This window comes from Nerophis ophidion, linkage group LG03 (genome assembly GCF_033978795.1).
Source record: "Nerophis ophidion isolate RoL-2023_Sa linkage group LG03, RoL_Noph_v1.0, whole genome shotgun sequence".
NCBI lineage: Eukaryota > Metazoa > Chordata > Actinopteri > Syngnathiformes > Syngnathidae > Nerophis > Nerophis ophidion.
This window is the reverse complement of record NC_084613.1, coordinates 61,858,738-61,881,710: the sequence shown is the minus strand read 5'-3', so window position 1 is coordinate 61,881,710 and position 22,973 is coordinate 61,858,738. Positions and strand designations below refer to the sequence as shown.

Here is a 22,973-nt window from a genome sequence, read left to right as displayed (position 1 = left end):
TTCCACATTTACCCATTCACACACACATTCACACACTGATGGAGGGAGCTGCCATACAAGGCGCCAACCAGCACCCATCAGGAGCAAGGGTGAAGTGTCTTGCGGACATGACGAGGTTGGTATTAGGTGGGATTTTAACCAGGGACCCTCAGGTTGCGCACGGCCACTCTCCCACTGCGCCACGCCGTCCCTAGACGTAGAGACATTTTCTCCATCCAACCATTTTCTACCGCTTGTCACTTTTGGGGTACTGAGGGGTTGGGGTGGTGGAGCCTATCCCAGCTGCATTCGGACGGAAGGTGGTGTACGCCCTGGACAAGTCGCCACCTCATCACAGGGCCAACACAGACGGATAGACAACATTCACACTCACATTCACACCCATCCATCCATCCATTTCCTACCGCTTTTCTCTTTCGTGGTTGCTGGAGCCTATCTCAGCTGCATTTGGGCGGAAGGCGGAGTACACCCTGGGCAAGTCGCCAACTCATCGCAGGGCCAACACAGATAGACAGACAACATTCACACTCACATTCACACACTGGGGCCAATTTAGTGTTGCCAATCAACCTATCCCCAGGTGCATGTCTTTGGAGGTGGGAGGAAGCTGGGGTACCTGGAGGGAACCCACGCAGTCACGGGGAGAACATGCAAACTCCACACAGAATGACCCAGAGCCTGAGGATCGAACCCAAGACCTTCGTATTGTGAGGCACATCCACTTTCTCAATATTCACAAAGTTTTATTGTCAATTTTACAATTGCGTACCAGGCAATACGGAGAACTGAAAAAAGTATCTCCGAACAACAAGTAAAGATTTTTAGCATATCAATAATATGTGGAGTGAATGGAAGAAGAACCCTAAGTTAATGTACGTGGTATGATTTAATAGCTATTATTGACTGATTATGTATAGTTATAATACAATGTTTATAAAAAATTGTCAGCGTTTAGTTGTTCCACACTTGAAAATATACGAATCAAACACAAGTCTAATGACGACATAGTATAGCGATTAATGATTGTGTAGGATATGAATACTTGATGCAACTGTTCTCTTTGAAATAGGAAAGGTTTGTGTTTTTTGGGCGGTGTGGTCAGTCTTCAATGCCATTTTGGAAAGTTGTGGATAGTGGGGGTACTAAAAATGTTGGTATTGATCCGATAAAAGTAGATACAGGGTCAGTATTGCAGATACAGACTCTTTTTTGCTTCAATAGTATCAGTCTAGTACAGTGATTCTCAAAAATGGAGTACGCGTAGCCTTGGGGGTACTTGAAGGTATGCCAAGGGGTACGTGAGATTTTTTAAAAATAGCAACAATTCAAAAATCCTTAATAAATATATTTATTGAATAATCCATCCATCCATTTCTATCGCTTATTCCCTTTTGGGGTCGCCAGCGCCCCCCTATCTCAGCTACAATCGGGCGGAAGGCGGGGTACACCCTGGACAAGTCGCCACCTCATCGCAGGGCCAACACAGATTATTTAATAATACGCCAACAAAATATGAATGTAAGTTCATGAAGTGTGAAACGAAATGCAACAATGCAATATTCAGTGTTGACAGCTAGATTTTTTTGTGGACGTGTTCCATAAATATTGATGTTAAAGATGTATTTTCTGTGAAGAAATGTTTAGAATTAAGTTCATGAATCCAGATGGATCTCTATTACGATCCCCAAAGAGGGCACTTTAAGTTGATAATTACTTCTATGAGTACACATTTTTATTTATAAGTGAATCACTTGTTTATTTTTCAGCAAGTTTTTTGTTATTTTTATATCTTTTTTTCCAAATAGTTCAAGAAAGACCACTACAAATGAGCAATATTTTGCACTGTTATACAATTTAATAAATCAGAAACTGATGACATAGTGCTGTATTTTACTTCTTTATCTCTTTTTTTCAACCAAAAATGCTTTGCTCCGGTTCGGGGGTACTTGAATTAAAAAAATGTTCACAGGGGGTACATCACTCAAAAAAGGTTGAAAACCATTGGTCTAGTATACAGTTTATATTTAATAAGGTATCAGCATCAAACCTCCATTGGGATCGATCCTATCAATATTTGAGTTGAGCCTTCAACCCCCTTCTGTATAGTTATAAGATAGGAGGTTAACAAGTGGAAATATTTCATAATAGTATGAAAACTACTTCTACTAAGTTCTCAATAAATAATTGACTCCCATGAAAGCAACTGCAAAACAACTATTTAGGTCAGTTACTTAAGCAAATAGCCTAAGCAAATACACAATGGCTTCCTCTTCTCTTGAAAATATTTCTTGGCAGCATACCATATCAAATTATTCGGGGAAAGCGTTTATTTGACATGTTTCATAACAGTGCTCTGCTTTTACAAAAGCAGCGAGCACTGCCGGAATGTCGAAGCCGTCCTATTTCCCATAGCACTTGAACGCAACATTAGCACCAGAAGAAGTGCGCTCTTGGTTGTTTGTGTTTTCGAAGCTGCCGCGTGGAAACATGGATAAACAAGCACGTCGTTTGTATAACATGTACACTTAAATAATGTTAATAAGCTCAAAAAGTGAGCAATATTTGAGTTTGAACTTGCCAACAGGAGGATTGATCTTACTTTAGATTTAATGACTGATCCCTAATGTTTGGAAGTATGACGTAAAGACTGTCTCTTAAGTCCAATATTTTTGAAATATTGAATATATATATTAAATATTTTAAATGTATTTGTATTATTCAAGTTTAGTTTTTGTTGTTGTTTTTTTTAAAGGAAAAACCTTGTTCCTTTCTGCAGAATAGCCGATAAACAAAGCAACATCCTTTGTTCTAATGATGTTTAAAAAAACTTTCTGTAAGTACTAGGGCTGTGAATCTTTAGGTGTCCCACGATTCGATTCCATATCGATTCTTGGGGTCACGATTCGATAATATATAGATTTTTTTTAATTCGATTTTATTCTCGATTCAAAAACGATATTTTTCGGATTCAAGACGATTCTGTATTCATTCAATACATAGGATTTCAGCAGGATCTACCCCAGTCTGCTGACATGCCAGCAGAGTAGTAGATTTAAAAAAAAAAAAAAAGCTTTTATAATTGTAAAGGACAATGTTTTATCAACTGAATGCAATAATGTAAATTTGTTTTAACTATTAAACGAACCAAAAACATGACTTATTTTATCTTTGTGAAAACATTGGACACAGTGGCCACAAATAATAACTATACTTGTTATGAGATGCGATGCAAGTGTAAGCCACTGTGACACTATTGATCTTTTTTTTAATTTTTATAAATGTCTAATGATAATGTCAGTGAGGGATTTTAATCACTGCTATGCTGAAATTATAATTAATATTGATACTGTTGTTGATAATATTCATTTTTGTTTCATTACTTTTGGTTTGTTCTGTGTCATGTTTGTGTCTTCTCAATTGCTCTGTTTGTTGCAGTTCTGAGTGTTGCTGGGTCAGGTTTGGTTTTGGAATTGGATTGCATTGTTATGGTATTGCTGTGTAGTGGTTTGTTGGATTGATTTAAAAAATAAATTAAAAAATCGATTTTTTAAAAATGAGAATCGATTCTGAATCGCACAACGTAAAGGATTCGATTCGTATTCGAATCGATTTTTTCCCACATCCCTAGTAAGTACCCCCACAGGGCCACTTTCTTTCCCTGCATTCATAATCCCCAAAGTTAGTGTTGACCTACATATGACGTTACATCACCCACACTGAGCAAACGAAAAGAACACGTGTTTGATGGCCCGGCATACTTCTTAAGGGGTCGTGGTCGGAAAAATACGGCGATTTCACGCTCCAGTAATACAAACTATTACATTTGGAAAGCTTATTTAGTACCAAATCTGGCGTACCCAATCTGATTATCTCTTAGAACAGTGATTCTAAAACTGTGGCGTACCAACTAATGATACCCCAAAGAATCACTTAAATAAATATTCAGTGTTACTGTTCAAACGGTGTGTAAAGTTACAGTGGCCACAAATAATAACTATACTTGTTAAATAAAACCTGTGCCTTTTCTTGAATACATTTTTAGGCGTACTACACAACTGTATTTTATTGTTGGTCATTACGGTGGTACTTGGAAAGCCAGGTGTTTTCTGAGGTGGTACTTGGTGAAAAAGTTTGAGAACCACTGTCTTGGGAAAATAGGCTTTGATGACCACACTTGAGCCATAACATCACTGCTGAGTCTGCATGCAGCGGCAGCGTATGGTAGGTGTCTGTTGCCACTGCAGACCTGTGTCTTCCATACTGTAATGTAAGCATGACCTTAGGGAGCAATGAGGGCAGTATTTGTGGCATTGTAGAGAAGATGGCGGGGCTAAGGAAGAGTGACAGAGTGCAGACGCGAGGAGGGTGGGGCTTTGGGGTTAAACATGTTAGCACTCACACATGATAGGCAGCCTGCTCCAGAGTTCTGCAGCCTGTTTGTGGTCTAAGTGTGGAAGTCGGCTTCAACTTTGTCGGGGGGGGGGATCTGGAGGAAAGGTTACGCGGGCCCTATGTGGGCCTCTGCATGCACACCTCCCCTATCCAGGAACTCCAGGAGTCAACAGAGGGCTGAGGGTGGCTGCAGGGAAATGCCCTAGTTGGGTTAAATATACCACTCATGGAGCCGTATTTCACTTGCCAGGGCAAGCTCATAACAACAGCTTCCCTTCGATGTAAGCACTTTCAACTGACATGTCAATAATTTACGTCACGGTTTATCTACAAATGTGTTGGCTTGAGCTCATGAACTGTACATAGCCTTTTTCATAGAGAAATTTCAGTGGAATTGCCACATCAGGTCTGCAATAGAGCAAATATGTTTTTATGCATATGCGCTGTTTATACAGAGCTGAGACCAGCAGGATATGGCAGAGTTACAGGAGTGCGAGGTAGGAGTAACCTGCCTGTTGGTGCAGAAAAAGGCTCCATGCAATGTTGCATCACATCCAAACTATGACAGTATAGCAGGGATATCTAACTGAATTGTTTCCAGAAAGTTAAGGACCGGGGGGGCCAGACTTATCCCTTCACTACTATTCTTATTTTGTGTATTCCGGATAACCAGAGTCCTCCACAGTAGACATGTGATTTTTTTTTTTCAATTTATGGTGTCAAAGTTACAGGCACGCTCTGCTGTTTAGGACCTCCTGCAAAAATCTAAGTCTCACATGTTTTTTGAACTGAACTTGATGTCCACCAGTTGAATAGCCCAAATAATGAAAAGGAGAGGACCTAAAATGGAACCTTGAAGAACACCACTAGTATAACTATAAAAGTTTAATAATAGACTATGACTGCATCTAAAGCAGGGGTGTCAAACTCAAATTACCTGGGGGCTGCGGGAGGGAGAGTTTAGGTCAGGCTGGGCTGCATCAGAAAAGCTTTGCAAAAAAAATAGCCATTTTCTCAAGTGCCTTTATTTATATTTTTTTAACAAAAAATAAGATGAAAAATAAATAAACAAGTTAAAAAATAATAAGGAAATACATGTTTGGGTCTGTGAATTATAGTTTAATTCCACTTGGTGTAACTGTTGTGTGTAGCCAACAAACGTTTCGATGCACAAAAAACATGATTTCCGCTTTTTTGTCCTGTAAGAGCAGCATGACAGTCGGCGGATAATATTCTGTTAGCAATCTCCTTTGTTTTTGCACTTGATCATGAAATAAATGAACATCATGGTATTTGTAGATGCAAAAAGGCGACTTCTCCCGTGTTATTGTTATTGGAAACAGAAGTAAAATTGACACAGTGCTGTTGTCGCTTTTAATTGTATTAATAGAAAAATAACTAATTAAATCAAATAGAAATATATGTCATGTTCATTGTGTGAGACAATACAGTACAAATAAAAAAAACATTGAACCACAAATAATGGTGCGACCCTATAATTGGTCCAAGTTGTCGGGGACTTATTGCCGAGGGACAGGTGTCGCGATGTTACTGCATACTACATTATGCTACATTCAGATCCTTACTTTTTTTTTTATCATGCCGCACATGCTTCACTTTGACTTATTTTGCCAGAGAGAAACATATGTACATGTATTGTCTCGCTGGGCAATAACTTGAAATAAAAACATTTTGGACGTGTTTTGAACGCAGTGCGCTGGGACGAACGTCCAAGTGTGCCCAATAAAAAACAGTCACGGAAGAAAACTCTCTGTGGCAACGCTGTCGTAAATGAATGTTTCTCTGCTTACAATCCTGGTCGATGTTTCGCCCCCGAGAGCCGTACCCCACCATGATTGGTAGGTTCGTTCAGCTCCCACACAACACCGCAAAGTAGCATTCATATAAAGTTTGACAACACTGATTTAAAGTAAACAAACCTTAGTTATATAAATCACATTATTTAAAAAAACGTTAGTCCTCCAAGTTTGGAACTGAACTTGTGGGCTGGTGTGGTGGATTGGTGTGGATTTGGCCCCCGGATCGCCAGTTGAATAACCCTGTAGTACAATAAAGTCCAACTGTGCCTTTTATACAGAACCCAGTGAAGAAAGATAGTGGCACAATTGTGTGTGCTTTTCATACAGATTAATCAATCAATCAATGTTTATTTATATAGCCCTAAATCACAAATGTCTCAAAGGACTGTACAAACCATTGCGACGACGACATCCTCGGAAGAACCCACATTAGTACTGCAGGAGTCCAAAGCAGAGGTGCCTTTTATACAATCTGGAACAAGGTAGGACTAAGGGATAGTGTTGGGCATCGGGCATCAATGGGAACCAACTTTTACTTTTGGATTCTCCTGGAACCCTCCAAATGTTAAAAAATCGATTCAACATCGAAATATGCTGAACAAAAATATAAACGCAGCACTTTTGTTTTTGCTCCCATATTACATGAGTTGAATTCAAAGATATACATATTTTATTATCTACTAGAGGTGTGACGGTACGTGTATTTGTATTGAACCGTTTCGGTTCGGTACGGGGGTGTACCGAACGAGTTTCTAAGCTAAAGTCTTAACAAGCTGCTTTGCTTCTTCTGCCTCTGTCTCAGCACCCAGCATTGTCCCACCCACACAACCACCTGATTGGTTACATATATAGCGGTAACAGCCAATCAGCAGTGCGTATTCAGAGCGCATGTAGTAAATGCTTCAGCGTCGAGCAGATAGGTGTTTAGCGGGTGACCATAAAGCAGCGTACTCTCCCCAAATGATAATAAACACCTCCCAGTCAACTACTACTAACATCACTATGAGCCCGTTGTCCTTCTAGAAACTTAAACTGCATCTCAACTCGCTCGCAGGTCTGGCTTGAGGTGAAGGCTAATTAGCTTTTAGCGTAACGTTAGCTCATTTTGCGGTGCGTGTGTGTGTGTGTGTGTGTGTGTGTGTGTCTGTGTGTGTGTGTTTTACGGACAGAAAAGCTTTGAATGGCATGGTCCCTGCTATCACATGTTGATAAAAATATAACATTTACATAATATAAATCAACTACAGGCTTCCCAAATGCTGTGATAAATTAAGCCTGATGAGTTGACTTGAAACTGTTTAATGTTGCACTTTTTATATGTAGAAGAAAAGTAATTTCATTTTATTTAATCTGAGCAACAATTTCAGGCAGTTTAATGTTGATTAACGTGGGCAGAATTATTATAGTGTTCCCAATGTTAAAAGGATAAAGCCATTGTTTACAAATTTGGTAAATAAATAAACCAAAACATTTATATTTTGTTGTTTTCTTACTGTACTGAAAATGAACCGAACCGTGACCTCTATACCGAGGTACGTACCGAACCAAAATTTTTGTGTACCGTTACATCCCTACTATATAATCAAAATACCTGTTCCTCTCAAATATTGTTCACAAATGTGTGTGAGCACTTTCTCTTTGCCAAGACAATGCATCCCACCTCACATGTGTGGCACATCTAGATGCTGACGAAACATCAAGTATATTTCAAAGGCATACCTGAGGCTGCCCACAATAAAAGGCCATGCTGAAATTTTCAGTTTTACTTTATTGGGGGTTTAGAGTGGTCAGGAAAGCAGTCAGTATCTGGTGTGACCACCATTTGCCTCACGCAGTGCAACACATCTCCTTCACAAAGAGTTGTTCAGGTTGTTGATTGTGGCCTGCTGAATGTTGGTCCAGTCCTCTTCAAAGGCTGTGCCAAGTTGCTGGATATTAGCAGGGACTAAAACACGCTGTCGTATATGCCGATTCACAACATCCTAAACATGCTTAATGGGTGACAAGTCCGGTGGGTATGCTGGCCATGCAAGAACTGGAATGTTTTCAGCTTCCAGAAATTGTGTACAAATCCTTGCAACATGGGGCTGTGCATTGTCATGCTGCAACATTGAGTGATGGTCTCGGTTGAATAGCACAACGATGGGCCTCAGGATTTGGTCACGGTATCTGTGCATCCAAAATGCCATCAATAAAAGGCAGTTGCTCTCGTTGTTCATAACATACGCCTTCCCAAACCATAACCCCACCCCCACCGTAGGTCACTTGATTCACAATGTTGACATCATCAAACCGCTCTCCCACAGGACGCCACACACGCTGTCTGCCGTCGGCCCTAAACAGTGAAAACCTGGATTTATCCGTGAAGAGAACACCTCTCCAACATGCCAGACGTCATTGAATGTGAGCGTTTGCCAACGCAAGTCGGTTACGACAACGAACAGCAGACTAGAGGTGCACTTGCTGGATGTGGAGGTCTTGATCTCGTGTGGTTACATATAGTTTCTTGTGAGGACGGTTAGATGTACTGCCAAATTCTCTGAAAGCCTTTGGAGACGGCTTATGGTCCAGAAAGTAACATTCAATTCACGAGCAACAGCACTGGTGGACATTCCTGCAGTCAGCATGCTAACTGTATGCTCCCTCAAAAATTGCGACATCTATGACATTGTGCTGTGTGATAAAACTGCACATTTCAGAGTGGCCTTTTATTGTGGGCAGCCTAAGGCACACCTGTGCAATAATCATGCTGTTTAATCAGCATCTTTATATGCCACACCTGTGATGTGGGATGGATTATCTTGTTAAAGAAGAAATGCTCACTAACATAGATTTAGACAGATTTCTGAACAATATTTAAGAGGAAAAGTTTTTTTATGTGTATAGTAAAAGTTTTAGATCTTTGAATTCAACTCATGAAACATGGGATCAAAAACAAAAGTGTTGCATTTATACTTTTGCACAGTGTGTATATATATATATATATATATATATATATATATATATATATATATATATATGTATGTATATATATATATGTATATATATATATATATGTATATATATATATATATGTATATATGTATGTGTATATATATATATATATATATATATATATATATATATATATATATATATATATATATATATATATATATATATATATACACACACACATTAAACAGTTACGAAGGGCCTGCGTAGTCCTGGGTTCAATCCCACAATGAGTTGAGTTTATACCAAAATGGATACATGGATAATACAGCAGAGGATTGGGAGAATGTCATGTGGTCAGATGAAACCAAAATAGAACGTTTTGGTATAAACTCAACTCGTCGTGTTTGGAGGAAGAAGAATACTGAGTTGCATCCCAAGAACACCATGCCTACTGTGAAGCATGGGGGTGGAAACATCATGCTTTGGGGCTGTTTTTCCGCTAAGGGGACGGGACGATTGATCCGTGTTAAGGAAAGAATGAATGGGGCCATGTATCGTGAGATTTTGAGCCAAAACCTCCTCCCATCAATGAGAGCTTTAAATGGTTGACCAAATACTTATTTTCCATTATAATTTACAAATAAATTCTTTAAAATTCCTACAATGTGAATTCCTGGATTTTTTTATTCACATTCTGTCTCTCACAGTTGAAGTGTACCTATGATGAAAATGACAGACCTCTGTCATCATTTTAAGTGGGAGAACTTGCACAATCGGTGGCTGACTAAATACTTTTTTGTCCCACTGTACATTCATACAGTATATATAGAGTTAGAATAGCTTTTAGAATTGCATTAAGTCAAATCTTTAGAAGAAAGATAAATTCACTTAAAAGTGCAACCGCTTAAAAGTGCAAGTCCTTTTACGTTGCCATTAAAAGTCATTATTAATAAGGTGCATGGCCACTATTATTATGATTATATAATATGATTAATGATGTGTAATTTTGACTTATCTTGTAAACAACAAACATATTCTGCTTTTTTAAAATGAACTCACAGCTTCCTTCAAGATGTTGAATTGAAATCATGTCATTTACTTATATCAGGTGTGATGACATCATTGTTGTCATGGGCTGTGAACATCTCCATGGCTTTGTGTAGCACACATGAGTGGCTTTCCCTCCACCCCTCCTCCCATACATCGGCAACAAGACGTTCCTTCACAGGAAAAGGCCCCTGATTGGTCAGAAGAGGACATTGAGGCCAATCTGCTGCTAGGAGACACTGATTGCAGAGCTGCTTGTTGGCTGTCTGTTGTCCTGGCAACATGAGGAGCAGGAGGCAGGGTTTCTGCCAGACTCCCTCGTGGATGGACCCCCCCTTGGAGACCACGCCTGCACTGAGCATGTGTGGTGCCTAATGAGGCCTCTGAAGGGCTGTGGAAATGTGCGGAATTGTTCAATAATTCACCCCCACACCGAAAACAAACAGGTTTAGTGTTAGCCGGTCTATTTTCGCGGTGCCCGTCGTCGCTGGAGGAGACCATTGCTTTTTTCACTGAAGCGCAGCAGAAACAAAGAAATGGTTCTGTTATGTCATCAGGTGTGCACACACACACAGTCAGCTAATTATTACCCAGAATGCCCCTCCCCCCCACATCAGAGAGCGTTTCTGTGAAAGTGACTCATCCAGAGACATCATGGTGTCCAAAAATGTTGGACACAGTTGCCAATGACATTGAAAAGCAACACACGGAGCAGTAGGTTGCATTTGTGGCCTATTTGATGCAAAATATTTAGAATTTTATTTTTGCTTTTGTTACACAGCGTCGGACTGAAATAGGAGACTGACTGATTGGCAATTGGGTGCAGATGTGCTCTGCATGGTGTGGTTAAGAGGGGAGGAGTATAATTCACCAACTCGAGTATTTCATATATATTTCATATATTAATATATATATATATGTATGAAATACTTTACTTTCAATGAATTATAGCTATATATATTTATTTTATTATATATATATAAATAAAATAAATAGTTGAGTTTCCGACGACACCTATCAAATACACAGTAATAAAAACACAGTTGTTCTACTAACTGTACTGTGCTTGCTGGTTACTAAAAAAACAACGACAACACTTACCTTTCACTATTTGAGTAACCTTTGTTCTGCCATTTGCGTACTGCCTAGCGATCTCCGAATCCGGGAACATATCCTTCACGGATTTGTTGTAGACATCCGCAAATGAGAATGGGATGTTGCTTCCAGCTATCAGCATAGCCATCTTTGTCTCAGCATAAGTTACACCATCGGGTATCCATTTTGCGAGGTGGCCCATAATACTGGGTTGTGAACGATGCTGCGCTGCGGACGCTTTGTGCTTCGCTGACCGTTCATGACTGGGTATATCCATTCGGCCACCGTGTTCAATGGAGAAGTCTGCTCTACAAAATTTACAGGCAACATACCCCTTTCCCTTCAAACTCTCATGATTAAACTGAAATTCTTGTTTCATTCGTTTTGGAACTTGAAAGCGAATTTCTTCATTTTGCTCATCGACGGTGTAACATATTGGGTTGGAGTCAATAACCAGGCGAAGTGATGAAGTTACGTCTCTTTACTGTGGGCTTCAGAACAGACTCCCTAATGCATGTTCCTTGACTGCACTTAAATGTAGAATATATGTAGAATATATTTTTATTATTTATATATTATATATTATATATATAATATTATTCATTATTATCATTGTTTATTGTGAGCGAACTGTGGTGCTGAATTTCCCCCAGGGATCAATAAAGTACATTCTATTTTATTCTATGTACAGTAGATGGCAGTATTGTCCTGTTTAAGAGGGTCACAACATTGCTGAGTCAGGTCCGCATGGAGCTGGAGGGGGCGTGGCCTCCAGCGCCGCCTGAATTACGGGACAAAATTTGTCCCGGGAGGTTTTCGGGAGAGGCGCTGAATTTCGGGAGTCTCCCGGAAAATCCGTGAGGGTTGGCAAGCATGTGGATACCAGACGTAATATGGGAAAAAAAACCATAAACAAGTCTATAACAAGGGAGGGCGGCGTGGCGCCATTGGGAGAGTGGCCATGTTAGCAACCTGGAAGTTTTTGGTTCGATCCCCAGCTTCTACCAACCGAGTCACATCCGTTGTGTCCTTGAGCAAGACACTTCACCCTTGCTCCTGATGGGTCCTGGTTAGGGCCTTGCATGGCAGCTCCCGCCATAAGTGTGTGAATGCGTGTGTGTGAATGGGTGAATGTGGAAATAGTGTCAAAGCGCTTTGAGTACCTTGAAGGTAGAAAAGCGCTATACAAGTAAAACCCATTAACAGTCGAGTCGGCGGGTGTCCCACGGACGCTTCTATGACGAGCGAGCGAGCTACTGGGTTGGACGTCTAGCAGGTGGCATCTTCGGACTCCCTGGAGGCGGTACTGTAGATGGCGGCTGCGGCAGACCCACTGGAAGCAGACCTGGAGTTGGCGGCTGCTGCACAACCACCTATATAGCCTACTGCAGGTGACGGATGTCAGAAGTCTTCTGGGAATCTCACAGACGAGAGGGATGGTGTCAGAATAATTGGATCCAAGTTATCACAAAACTTTGTGTTTCCATGAGTTCCGGGCGAGAGGACAAAAGCTGTCTTTGATCTTACCAAGCAAAGGGCTTGTAAAACTCCACCGTGTAGGATGGGAAGAGACATAAAGGTGTCAGTTTATTTGATGTATCCACAGGAAGATCTTGTCTCGACTCGAGATCTACAAAGCAGAGAGGAAGCAGGAACCCCCCCACCTTCCTGGCACCTTTTCTTTGAACTGTTTTATGACCGAGAGCAACAGTGGTTGATGACCCCCCCTCCCTTTAGAAACAGCTGATGACATTTAATCAGGGTAAGTCCAAATAACAGAGGAGGCGTGCAACCTTTGGTCAGAGCGTGGTGGAAGTCTGTAAAAAGAGTACAGCCCAGACGATTCTCCTCAATGCGGTAAATTTAATTCTGTCTCTGTTTAATTCCTTGCTTCTTGTCTGTTTAAGAGATGTCATCAGTATTTGAACCTGACAGATGGGTGTGTGGAAGCTTGAGGAGGAGCATAGGAGTCCGACCATGTGGCCAAAACAAAAAAATAGTTTGAGGCAGCCCGGCCCTTACCCAGCTGGTTAGCTCCTCGAATTCCCCAGCAGACTTGGGGACTTGAGTCCCTGCGATGTTGCTCAAAGGTCAGCTCATTCATTTTGTCAAGAGTTGGAATGCAGCTGAGCGGCGCGACCCTAAGGATGCAAAGACGGGAGACAGACGATGAGCAAAAAAATAGTATTTAATATGAAAAAAGGCGTGCTCAGACACACAGGAAAAAAGAACAGAAAACTCACTCACAAAAAGGAGTGGAGAAAAAACAAAAGAAGGCGAGTGCACCAGTAAATGCACAAGACACTGAACTTTTTTATCGGGCACAACATGTATACATGAAGCAAAGCGCAGCAATGATCTGACCAGTGTCGGACTGAAATAGCAGACTGATTGGCAACCTGGCACAGGTGTTTCCCAGTTGCCAATCAGGCAACAGGTATGGAAGGCTGTGTAGGCCATGAGGCAGTAAGTACTATAAAATAGGGGCACTGCACGCAGAGAAAAAGCAAACATAAGTCCAAAACATTTAAAAGCATGTAACACAGGGGTAGGGAACCTATGGCTCTGGAGCCAGATGTGGCTCTTTTGATGACTGCATCCGGCTCTCAGATAAGTCTCAGCTGACATTGCTTAACAGGACAAGTAATGAATAATTACGCTGGTAATCACAGTGTTAAAAATAACCCCGTATCAAGACTACAAAGACATCAGCAAAACCATGCAGCACCATAAGTCGCATTAATGGTAAGAAGCATTTTATTTATTATTGGTTATCTTCAGAATAACAATGTTATTTAAAAGAATAAGATAATTATCATACTTTAAACATGTTGGTCTTTCTTAAAAATGCACGCATTTAGTTGTATTGAGTGTTAAAAAAAACATTATATGGCTCTCAAGGAAATACATTTTAAAATATTTGGCTTTCATGGCTCTCTCAGCCAAAAAGGTTCCCGACCCCTGATGTAACATATAGTAGGCACAATAATGAAAATAAGACCACTGTGCTGTAATGCACATTGGACATAAGTAAGACTTACTGTATAGGAATATAAACTCTCTTACATACACACAAAGTTCTTAAACACAACCACAAACCTGTGAAAATACTGAAACTTGTTTAAGAATAATCTGTATCTGCTGTGCGAAACCGTACAGTACTTTAGATTTGTTATTTTAACTTAATCTAGCCCTTTTTATGCGTGAAAATACTTAATTTAGTCTTAAAATATGTGACATTTGCTTGAATTTGTATTTTTTTATTTCATTGACCGTAGTCAAATGCCAAACAGCAAAAAATTGGTCGATAAAGTAAATGTATTTTGAACCTCGAAATAGCGAAAATAAATAACAATTTTGGCAGATTGATTCGTGGAGTTAACAAAAAAAGTACAATTAAATGGTATAAAATATGGAAATAAATATGTAATCATGAATTGAAATGAATAAGGTAAAGAATGGCTAAAATAAAATGATGATGATGGCTTAAAAAAAGTAAAATGCTAACATAGAGTGGAAGTATTGGAGGCTATTGATGAATATAAACCAAATGAGAAATAAAATGTTAGGTAATGTCATTAAAACAAAAATGTACTGACTTAAATAAGTGACTTAAATAGATTAAAAAAAGTACAAAAACTGTTAGCATAAGGAGATTAAAAACAGACATACAATATGGGTTAAAAAAGCTACACGATAAAAATAAGTATGCAATGAGGCTATATTAAGCAATATTTATCGACTGTTAAACAATATTGCCCCCCCCCCCAAAAATACACATATTTATAGAGAGAAATGCAGTTTTTTAAAAGCAAATTATAATATTTTGGATAAAACAACAAATATTGTACACAAAGATTAAGAATTGATTTTCAAAGACATATACACTGTAACTATATGCAGGTGAGTGAAACTTACTATTTTACATTGTCAAAAAAAAACTGGGCTAAAATACCTTCTTTTATAGATTTAAGTGACTTTATGTATGTTTCTATATTAAGAAATATTTTAAACATTTTCAAGGATTATATTATATTATATTATATTATATTATATTATATTATATTATATTATATTATATTATATTATGTTATATTATATTATCCTTGTTCCACTACAACCATGCAAAAATAACAGTTTAAAAAAACATTAATGGCCCAAAATGAGTGACATTCACGAGTGTATATGAGATGTAAATACATTGTAGTTATTATTGCTTTAAGCTGATGTCAATTTAAAGAGGCCCTACAAATGTATGTGATGTGTTTTCAAGAGGAAAAAAATCAGCCTGGAGCTGCTTTTATGTTTTTCCTGTACAAAAACGTGAAAAGCAAAGAGCGTGGCAGCACTCTCAGCACAAAGGCGGCAAGTGTGAGGTGAAATGAGGACATGTTAGGAAAGTTGGCAGAGTGGAGAGAGGGGGAGAGAGACAGAGAGAGAGAGAGAGAGAGAGAGAGAGAGAGAGAGAGATGACAAAGACTAAGAGCAGATGGTGTCCCCTGAAGGGATAGATTTAAAAAAAGGTGGGAAAAAAAATGTCTGCAGTATATGATAACATTTAGGTGCTTGGTTAAATTCTAACTAAGCGAACCACTAGGTGTGAGTGTCACTATTGTCATGTGTTATCATGATGTACTGTGGACACACACCCACAGAACCCACTAAACTTATGGCCTGCATGAGAAATGGTAAAGATTTTAACTTTGCATGTTGATGTGCTGCAGACCTTGTCCACGTCATCACTTGTCGCTCACATTGACCTCCAAAAATGACTTTAAAAATACATGCTGGGCTATAAAATAAAAAATATATAATTATAATAAACGGGCTTCACGGTGGCAGAGGGGTTAGTGCGTCTGCCTCACAATACGAAGGTCCTGCAGTCCTGGGTTCAAATCCAGGCTCGGGATCTTTCTGTGTGGAGTTTGCATGTTCTCCCCGTGAATGCGTGGGTTCCCTCCGGGTACTCCGGCTTCCTCCCACTTCCAAAGACATGCACCTGGGGATAGGTTGATTGGCAACACTAAAATTGGCCCTAGTGTGTGAATGTGAGTGTGAATGTTGTCTGTCTATCTGTGTTGGCCCTGCGATGAGTTGGCGACTTGTCCAGGGTGTACCCTGCCTTCCGCCCGATTGTAGCTGAGATAGGCGCCATCGCCCCCCGCGACCCCGAAAGGGAATAAGCGGTAGAAAATGGATGGATGGATGGAGGCAAATAATAACTGTTCAAATAGCTCAACAAGTCTACTTTACAAATATTATTTTTGTTTGGCTATGTATTAGAGGCTTATACATTTTTTAAAAAGTATTTCATAATTTGAGTTGACTGTGTGAAAATACAACATATTATAATTGTGTTATTTATTTTTTTTATGTATTTTTTTTTTTACTATTTTTTAGATGACTTTTGTTAATACAATTATTGCTGGATATACTTTATATTTTATGTTTAACCCCCAAAATAAAACATTTTCAAGTAATTTGAATCAATAATAATCATATTTAAAACAAATATTTTCACTATATATTTTTGTTTTTGTTTTTGTTGAAACATTTATTTTATATATATATATATATATATATATATATATATGTATATATATATATATATATGTATATATATATATATATAATGTATATATTAATATATATATATGTATATATATATATATATACTTTATATATTAATATATATATATATATATATATATATATATATATATATATATATATATATATATATATATATGTTTTTTTGGGCAGCACGGTGGAAGAGGGGTTAGTGCGTCTGCCTCACTATACAAAGGTCCTGAGTAGTCCTGGGTTCAATCCTGGGCTCAGGGTCTTTCTGTGTGGAGTTTGCATGTTCTCCCCCATCTGGGTACTCTGGCTTCCTCCCACCTCCAAAAACATGCACCTGGGGATAGGTTGATTGGCAACACTGAATTGGCCCTAGTGTGTGAATGTGAGTGTGAATGTTGTCTGTCTATCTGTGTTGGCCCTGCGATGAGGTAGCTATATATGTATATATATATATATATATATATATATATATATATATATATATGTATATATATATATATATATATATATACACATATATATATGTATATATATATACATATATATATACAGTATATATATATATACAGTATATATATATATATAAATGTTTCATGAGGGGTTCCCTCATATTGAATATTGGTTAGCTCTTTTGCAAACTGTGTAATTGTGTGAAACCAAAAGAACATAAAAAATCACTGTTGGATAAACTTTATTTTATTTTATGTTAAAACTCGCAAAATAAAACTGCATTTTTTTTCAATTATGTTGAATCAACAATACATTTTAAACAGAAAATAACCAAATATTTATTATTTTGTATTATTTTATATATATAAATACATATTTTTTGTGTGAAGTTAGCTTTTTCTTGGCTACTATACTAATTAACTACAATTTTATTAACAAAATATATTTTTAAAGAAAATCTCCCCTATTTTACATTACACTAGCATTTTTTTTAGATATTTTTTTGAAATTACGTTGACTCAACAAATATATTTAAGAAATATCATTTGGCCCTAGTGTGTGAATGTGAGTGTGAATGTTGTCTGTCTATCTGTGTTGGCCCTGCGATGAGGTGGCGACTTGTCCAGGGTGTACCCTGCCTTCCGCCCGATTGTAGCTGAGATAGGCGCCAGCGCCCCCCGCGACCCCGAAAGGGAATAAGCAGTAGAAATGGATGGATAGATTTGTATATTTATTTTGTTTTTATTGCTGAATCAACATAACATTTGTGTGTGTATGAATCTTAACCCTATTTTTGTTAAGTTGAATCATCTTCATACTTTTGTGGTAAACAAACAAAATCCAGTAGTTTAAACATAAAACTTTTACTTAATTCATCATTTAACTCATATTTCTTTGAAATATTGATTGCGATAAATATTAAATGTAAGCCAATATTTCCGATTTTTGAGTGTTGTGAGATCAACAAGCCATTACACTTAAAATGTGTTCATCTACATAATACATAAAATAATACATAACATATATATATAATATTTTCACAGCCTCTTGGGGGCTTTCTGTATATTTGCATGCTGTCCATTGATTGCTGTGATGTGCTGTAATGTATTACTTTGTTTAATCGGCATTATAGTTCCTTAACATTTAATTTCTGATGCAACGTCTACTTGTTTATACTGCACAACTTGCAAGAAAAAAAACAGGAAGCCCTTTTTAAAAAAATATTTAAAGGGCCAGCACAGGAAGTTGCGTCCAGGCTTCTGACAGACCGTCTTCTCCACATGCTCCTGTGTTTCCCGGGCCCATGTCCAGACGTCTGCTCCTGCACATTCAGCAGTGTAGTCCCTCATTTTGTCACCGCTATTTATTCATCCCTCAAAGGTTTCAATAGGGGAAGACAGCAGACATGATTTTATTAGGCACTTTGTGCACTCTTGTCACTTGACACATTAATAAATCCCTACAAAAAACATATTAAAAGGAGTAAAGACATCTAATTATAATTGTATAATGCAACAAAAATCCCACAACCATTGTCTTAATAAATATATACACAATGAGTAGTGCCATACAAAGGGGACATACAACCTTTTTAGCATGTTTAGCAAAGGCTACTATATACAAAATATTTCATTCATTAATTCAACGTATTTCATGGTTTATGGCAACTTTTTTTTCATGACCTAAAATCCATATTGCACCTCCAATCACTTTTTTCATCTACAGGGAAGATACAAGTTAGCCTATTTAATACTAAAGAGGCCAATATTGAAATTGCTTTCACATTTGAGTCCATCTCACTTACAAGCAACAAATTCAAACCATTTACATATCGCTACTCTAATTGGTCATTTTACATGCTAAATACTGCCATGTCGTTTTAACATTTAGGGGCTTCCTCGTCCCTGTTCTGCTCATATCGTGAGCTCTACTAGCTCTTCATAACAGATGGTCAGTGCTATGATTAAAAGAGATGTTTCTACTCATAACTGCTGCTGCAAACAATGAGGTATAGCAGCAGAAGCACACAGGAGCTTTGCACATCAAACCCATTGAAGATAAGTATCATCAGGAAGAAAACAACACATACTTATTATCAACAATGTGGCACCTTAAGAGCTATATGGCTTTTTTTTTTTTTTTTTTTTGCTTTCTTTTTAAATACAATTTTTTTATGTAACATCACAACATCATACAAGAGTCCGTCATCACTGGATAGTGTAAACCATTTATCCTCCACATTCTCCTTGTCGTTTCATGTCGTCCAATCAGATTTCACTGAGGGTGAGCTTGTATATGCCACCCAGCTCCTCCATGGAGATTTGGAATGTGTCTTCATTGGAGTAGTGCTTGATGATGTTGTCATCCATGTGCACCAGGATCCTGTCAGACAGACACTCATCATCACTCGATGAGCCAAACATGACATTATGTACACTACACACTGTACAGTAGGTCTAAGGCCAGCAAAGTAGGGACCGTGAGCCCCATACAAACATTAATACTCTTTTTAAACTGTTATTTTTGCATGGTGGAAATAACAAGGATAATATAAGGATAATCCTTGATAGTGTTTAAAATATTTATTTATATAGAAACATACATAAAGTCACTTAAATCCATAAAAGAAGGTATTTCAGCCCGGTTTTTCTTGGACAATATAAAATAGTAAGCTACACCCACCTGTATATAATTACAGTGTATATGTCCTCGAAAAATCAATTCTTAATTTTTGTGTACAATATTTGTTTTATCAAAAATGTTCTAATTTGCTATAAAAAAATTGCATTTCTTTCTAAAAATTTGTATTTTTCTAGCAATTGTTTAACAGTCGATAAATATTGCTTAATATACCCTCATTTCTTAATATAGAAAAACTATCATTTCTTGACAAAACGCAGTCGTCCAACACTTATGTCACGTTATAGTTTTTTATAGTGTTTGTTAGTACAAACCCTGTTTCCATATGAGTTAGGAAATTGTGTTAGATGTAAATATAAACGGAATACAATGATTTGCAAATCCTTTTCAACCCATATTCAGTTGAATGCACTACAAAGACAACATATTTCATGGTTGCAACACGTGCCAAAGTAGTTGGGAAAGGGCATGTTCACCACTGTGTTACATCACCTTTTCTTTTAACAACACTCAATAAATGTTTGGGAACTGATGAAACTAATTGTTGAAGCTTTGAAAGTGGAATTCTTTCCCATTCTTGTTTTATGTAGAGCTTCAGTCGTTCAACAGTCCAGGGTCTCCGCTGTCGTATTTTACGCTTCATAATGCGCAACACATTTTTGATGGCAGACAGGTCTGGACTGCAGGCGGGCCAGGAAAGTACCTGCACTCTTTTGTTTGCAAAGCCACGCTGTTGTAACACGTGCTGAATGTGGCTTGGCATTGTCTTGCTGAAATAAACAGGTGCGTCTATAAAAAAAGACAGCGCTTAGAAGGCAGCATATGTTGTTCCAAAACCTGTATGTACCTTTCAACATTAATGGTGCCTTCACAAATGTGTAAGTTACCCATACCTTGGGCACTAATGCACCCCCATTGCGTCGATAACAGTCATGATAGTTCGCTTCCCCTTTGGTCCGGATGACACAATGTCGAATATTTCCAAAAACTATTTGAAATGAGGACTCTTCAGACCACAGAACACTTTTCCACTTTGCATCAGTCCTTCTTAGATGTTGATAAATGGCTTTCGCTTTGCATAGTAGAGCTTTAACTTGCACTTACAGATGTAGCGACGAACTGTATTTAGTGACAGTGGTTTTCTAAATTGTTCCTGAGCACATGTGGTGATATCCTTTAGAGATTAATGTCGGTTTTTGATACAGTGCCGTCTGAGGAATCGATGGTCACGCTCATTCAATGTTGATTTCCAGCCATGCCGGTTACGTGGAGGGATTTCTCCAGATTCTATGAACTTTTTGATGATATTATGGACCGTAGATGTTGAAATCCTTAAATTTCTTGCAATTGCACTTTGAAAAACGTTGTTCTTAAACTGTTTGACTATTTGCTCACACAGTTGTTGACAAAGGGGTGTACCTCGCCCATCCTTTCTTGTTAAAGACTGAGCATTTTTTGGGAAGCTGTTTTTATACCCAATCATGGCACCCACCTGTTCCCAATTAGCCTACACACCTGTGGGATGTTCCAAATAAGTGTTTGATGAGCATTCCTCAACTTTATCAATGTTTATTGCCACCTTTCCCAACTTATTTGTCACCTGTTGCTGGCATTAAATTCTAAAGTGAATGATTATTTGCAAAAAAAAACAATGTTTTATCCGTTTGAACATCAAATATGTTGTCTTTGTAGCATATTCAACTGAATATGGGTTGAAAATGATTTGCAAATCATTGTATTCTGTTTATATTTACATCAAAGACCATTTCCCAACTCATATGAAAACGGGGTTTGTAGTCTGTTATTCGTATGATTCAGTCTTCTAAATATATATATACTTTTCCGTGCAGAAATTGAAGACTCTTGTTCGCATACTTTGCTAGGAGTTCTCCCTTGAATAAAATAGCTTTTCTCACCTTATTTTCAAAGTGCTGGTACTCACAACTTCCTTTGGCCTCATAGTGGATTATTTTGGAGTCATTGAAATGTGTGTAACTCTTTGTTTGGGCCCTCAAGTCCACTGAGTGATTACAGGGCAAACAGTGAAGTTTGTTGAACTAACTGCTTATTTGCTATCACTTTTACGATCATATTTGTACATATTATGTATGTGCTGGTGTTGTTCTATTGTTGTTGTTGTTATTGTTGTATTTGCTGTTGTTGTTTTTGTCTCTCTGTCTAAAAAAAAAAAAAAAAGAAGTTTGTTGAGCGTAACTCTTTTCCTTTTTTACAAAAACCGTAACAAACATTTGGCGAAAAGTTTCGTCGAACGAAATCCTACGTAAATTCAGTCAGCCTTTTACTTGCAACCACTCCAGAATCTATCAATGGGTACAAAATGCATACCTGTGACTTGGGGTGCAACATGATTGATTTTAAGAATGTCCTGAGACAATATTGAGATCGGTTCGATATCAGCAAAAAACAAAGTGTACTATATTGCAGAGGTGAGACCAAGTCATAAGTAAGTCTCAAGTCTTTGCCCTCAAGTCCTGAGTCAAGACAGGCAAGTCCTGAGTCAAGTCCAAAGTCAAAACTGGAAAGTCTCAAGTCAAGTCCTAAGTCCTGCATTTTGAGTTTTGATTTCTTTCAAGTCCTTTTAACCACAGACTAATATATTTCCACAAATTGTGTATGCTTTTAAAACACTGTATGTTATTAAAACAAGTGCATTCGAAATTGCAGTGTGAATGTTGTCTGTTTATCTGTGTTGGCCCTGCAATGAGGTGGCGACTTGTCCAGGGTGTACCCCGCCTTCCGCCCGATTGTAGCTGAGATAGGCGCCAGCGCCCCCCGTGAGCCCAAAAGGGAATAAGTGGTAGAAAATGGATGGATGGATGGATGTTTTTCATAATGAAGAATTTCCCTTGAACACGCCTTTTCTTAAATTCCACACTACAAAACAAAAAAGAATTTTTGATTCATGCTGATATCGCATCGGATTAATATCGGTATTGGTCAGTACTTAAGGTTTCAATATAGTTATGTTTAGGAAAGTGAAAAAATGAT

The 22,973-nt window shown here is 38.1% G+C and overlaps 1 protein-coding gene across 3 annotated transcripts in view; it reads right to left on the bottom strand.

Annotated features, from left to right (window-relative positions):
- Positions 1-18,705: 18,705 nt before the first annotated feature.
- The window catches only part of grhl1 (grainyhead-like transcription factor 1), a 42,265-nt gene continuing 37,997 nt past the window's right edge, over positions 18,706-22,973 (bottom strand). For all 3 annotated transcript variants that reach the window (XM_061895817.1, XM_061895816.1, XM_061895818.1), the window contains exon 16: positions 18,706-19,706. In XM_061895817.1, coding sequence (XP_061751801.1) covers positions 19,592-19,706 — 115 coding nt within the window. In that variant the 3' untranslated portion in view covers positions 18,706-19,591. The remainder of the gene's footprint in view (positions 19,707-22,973) is intronic.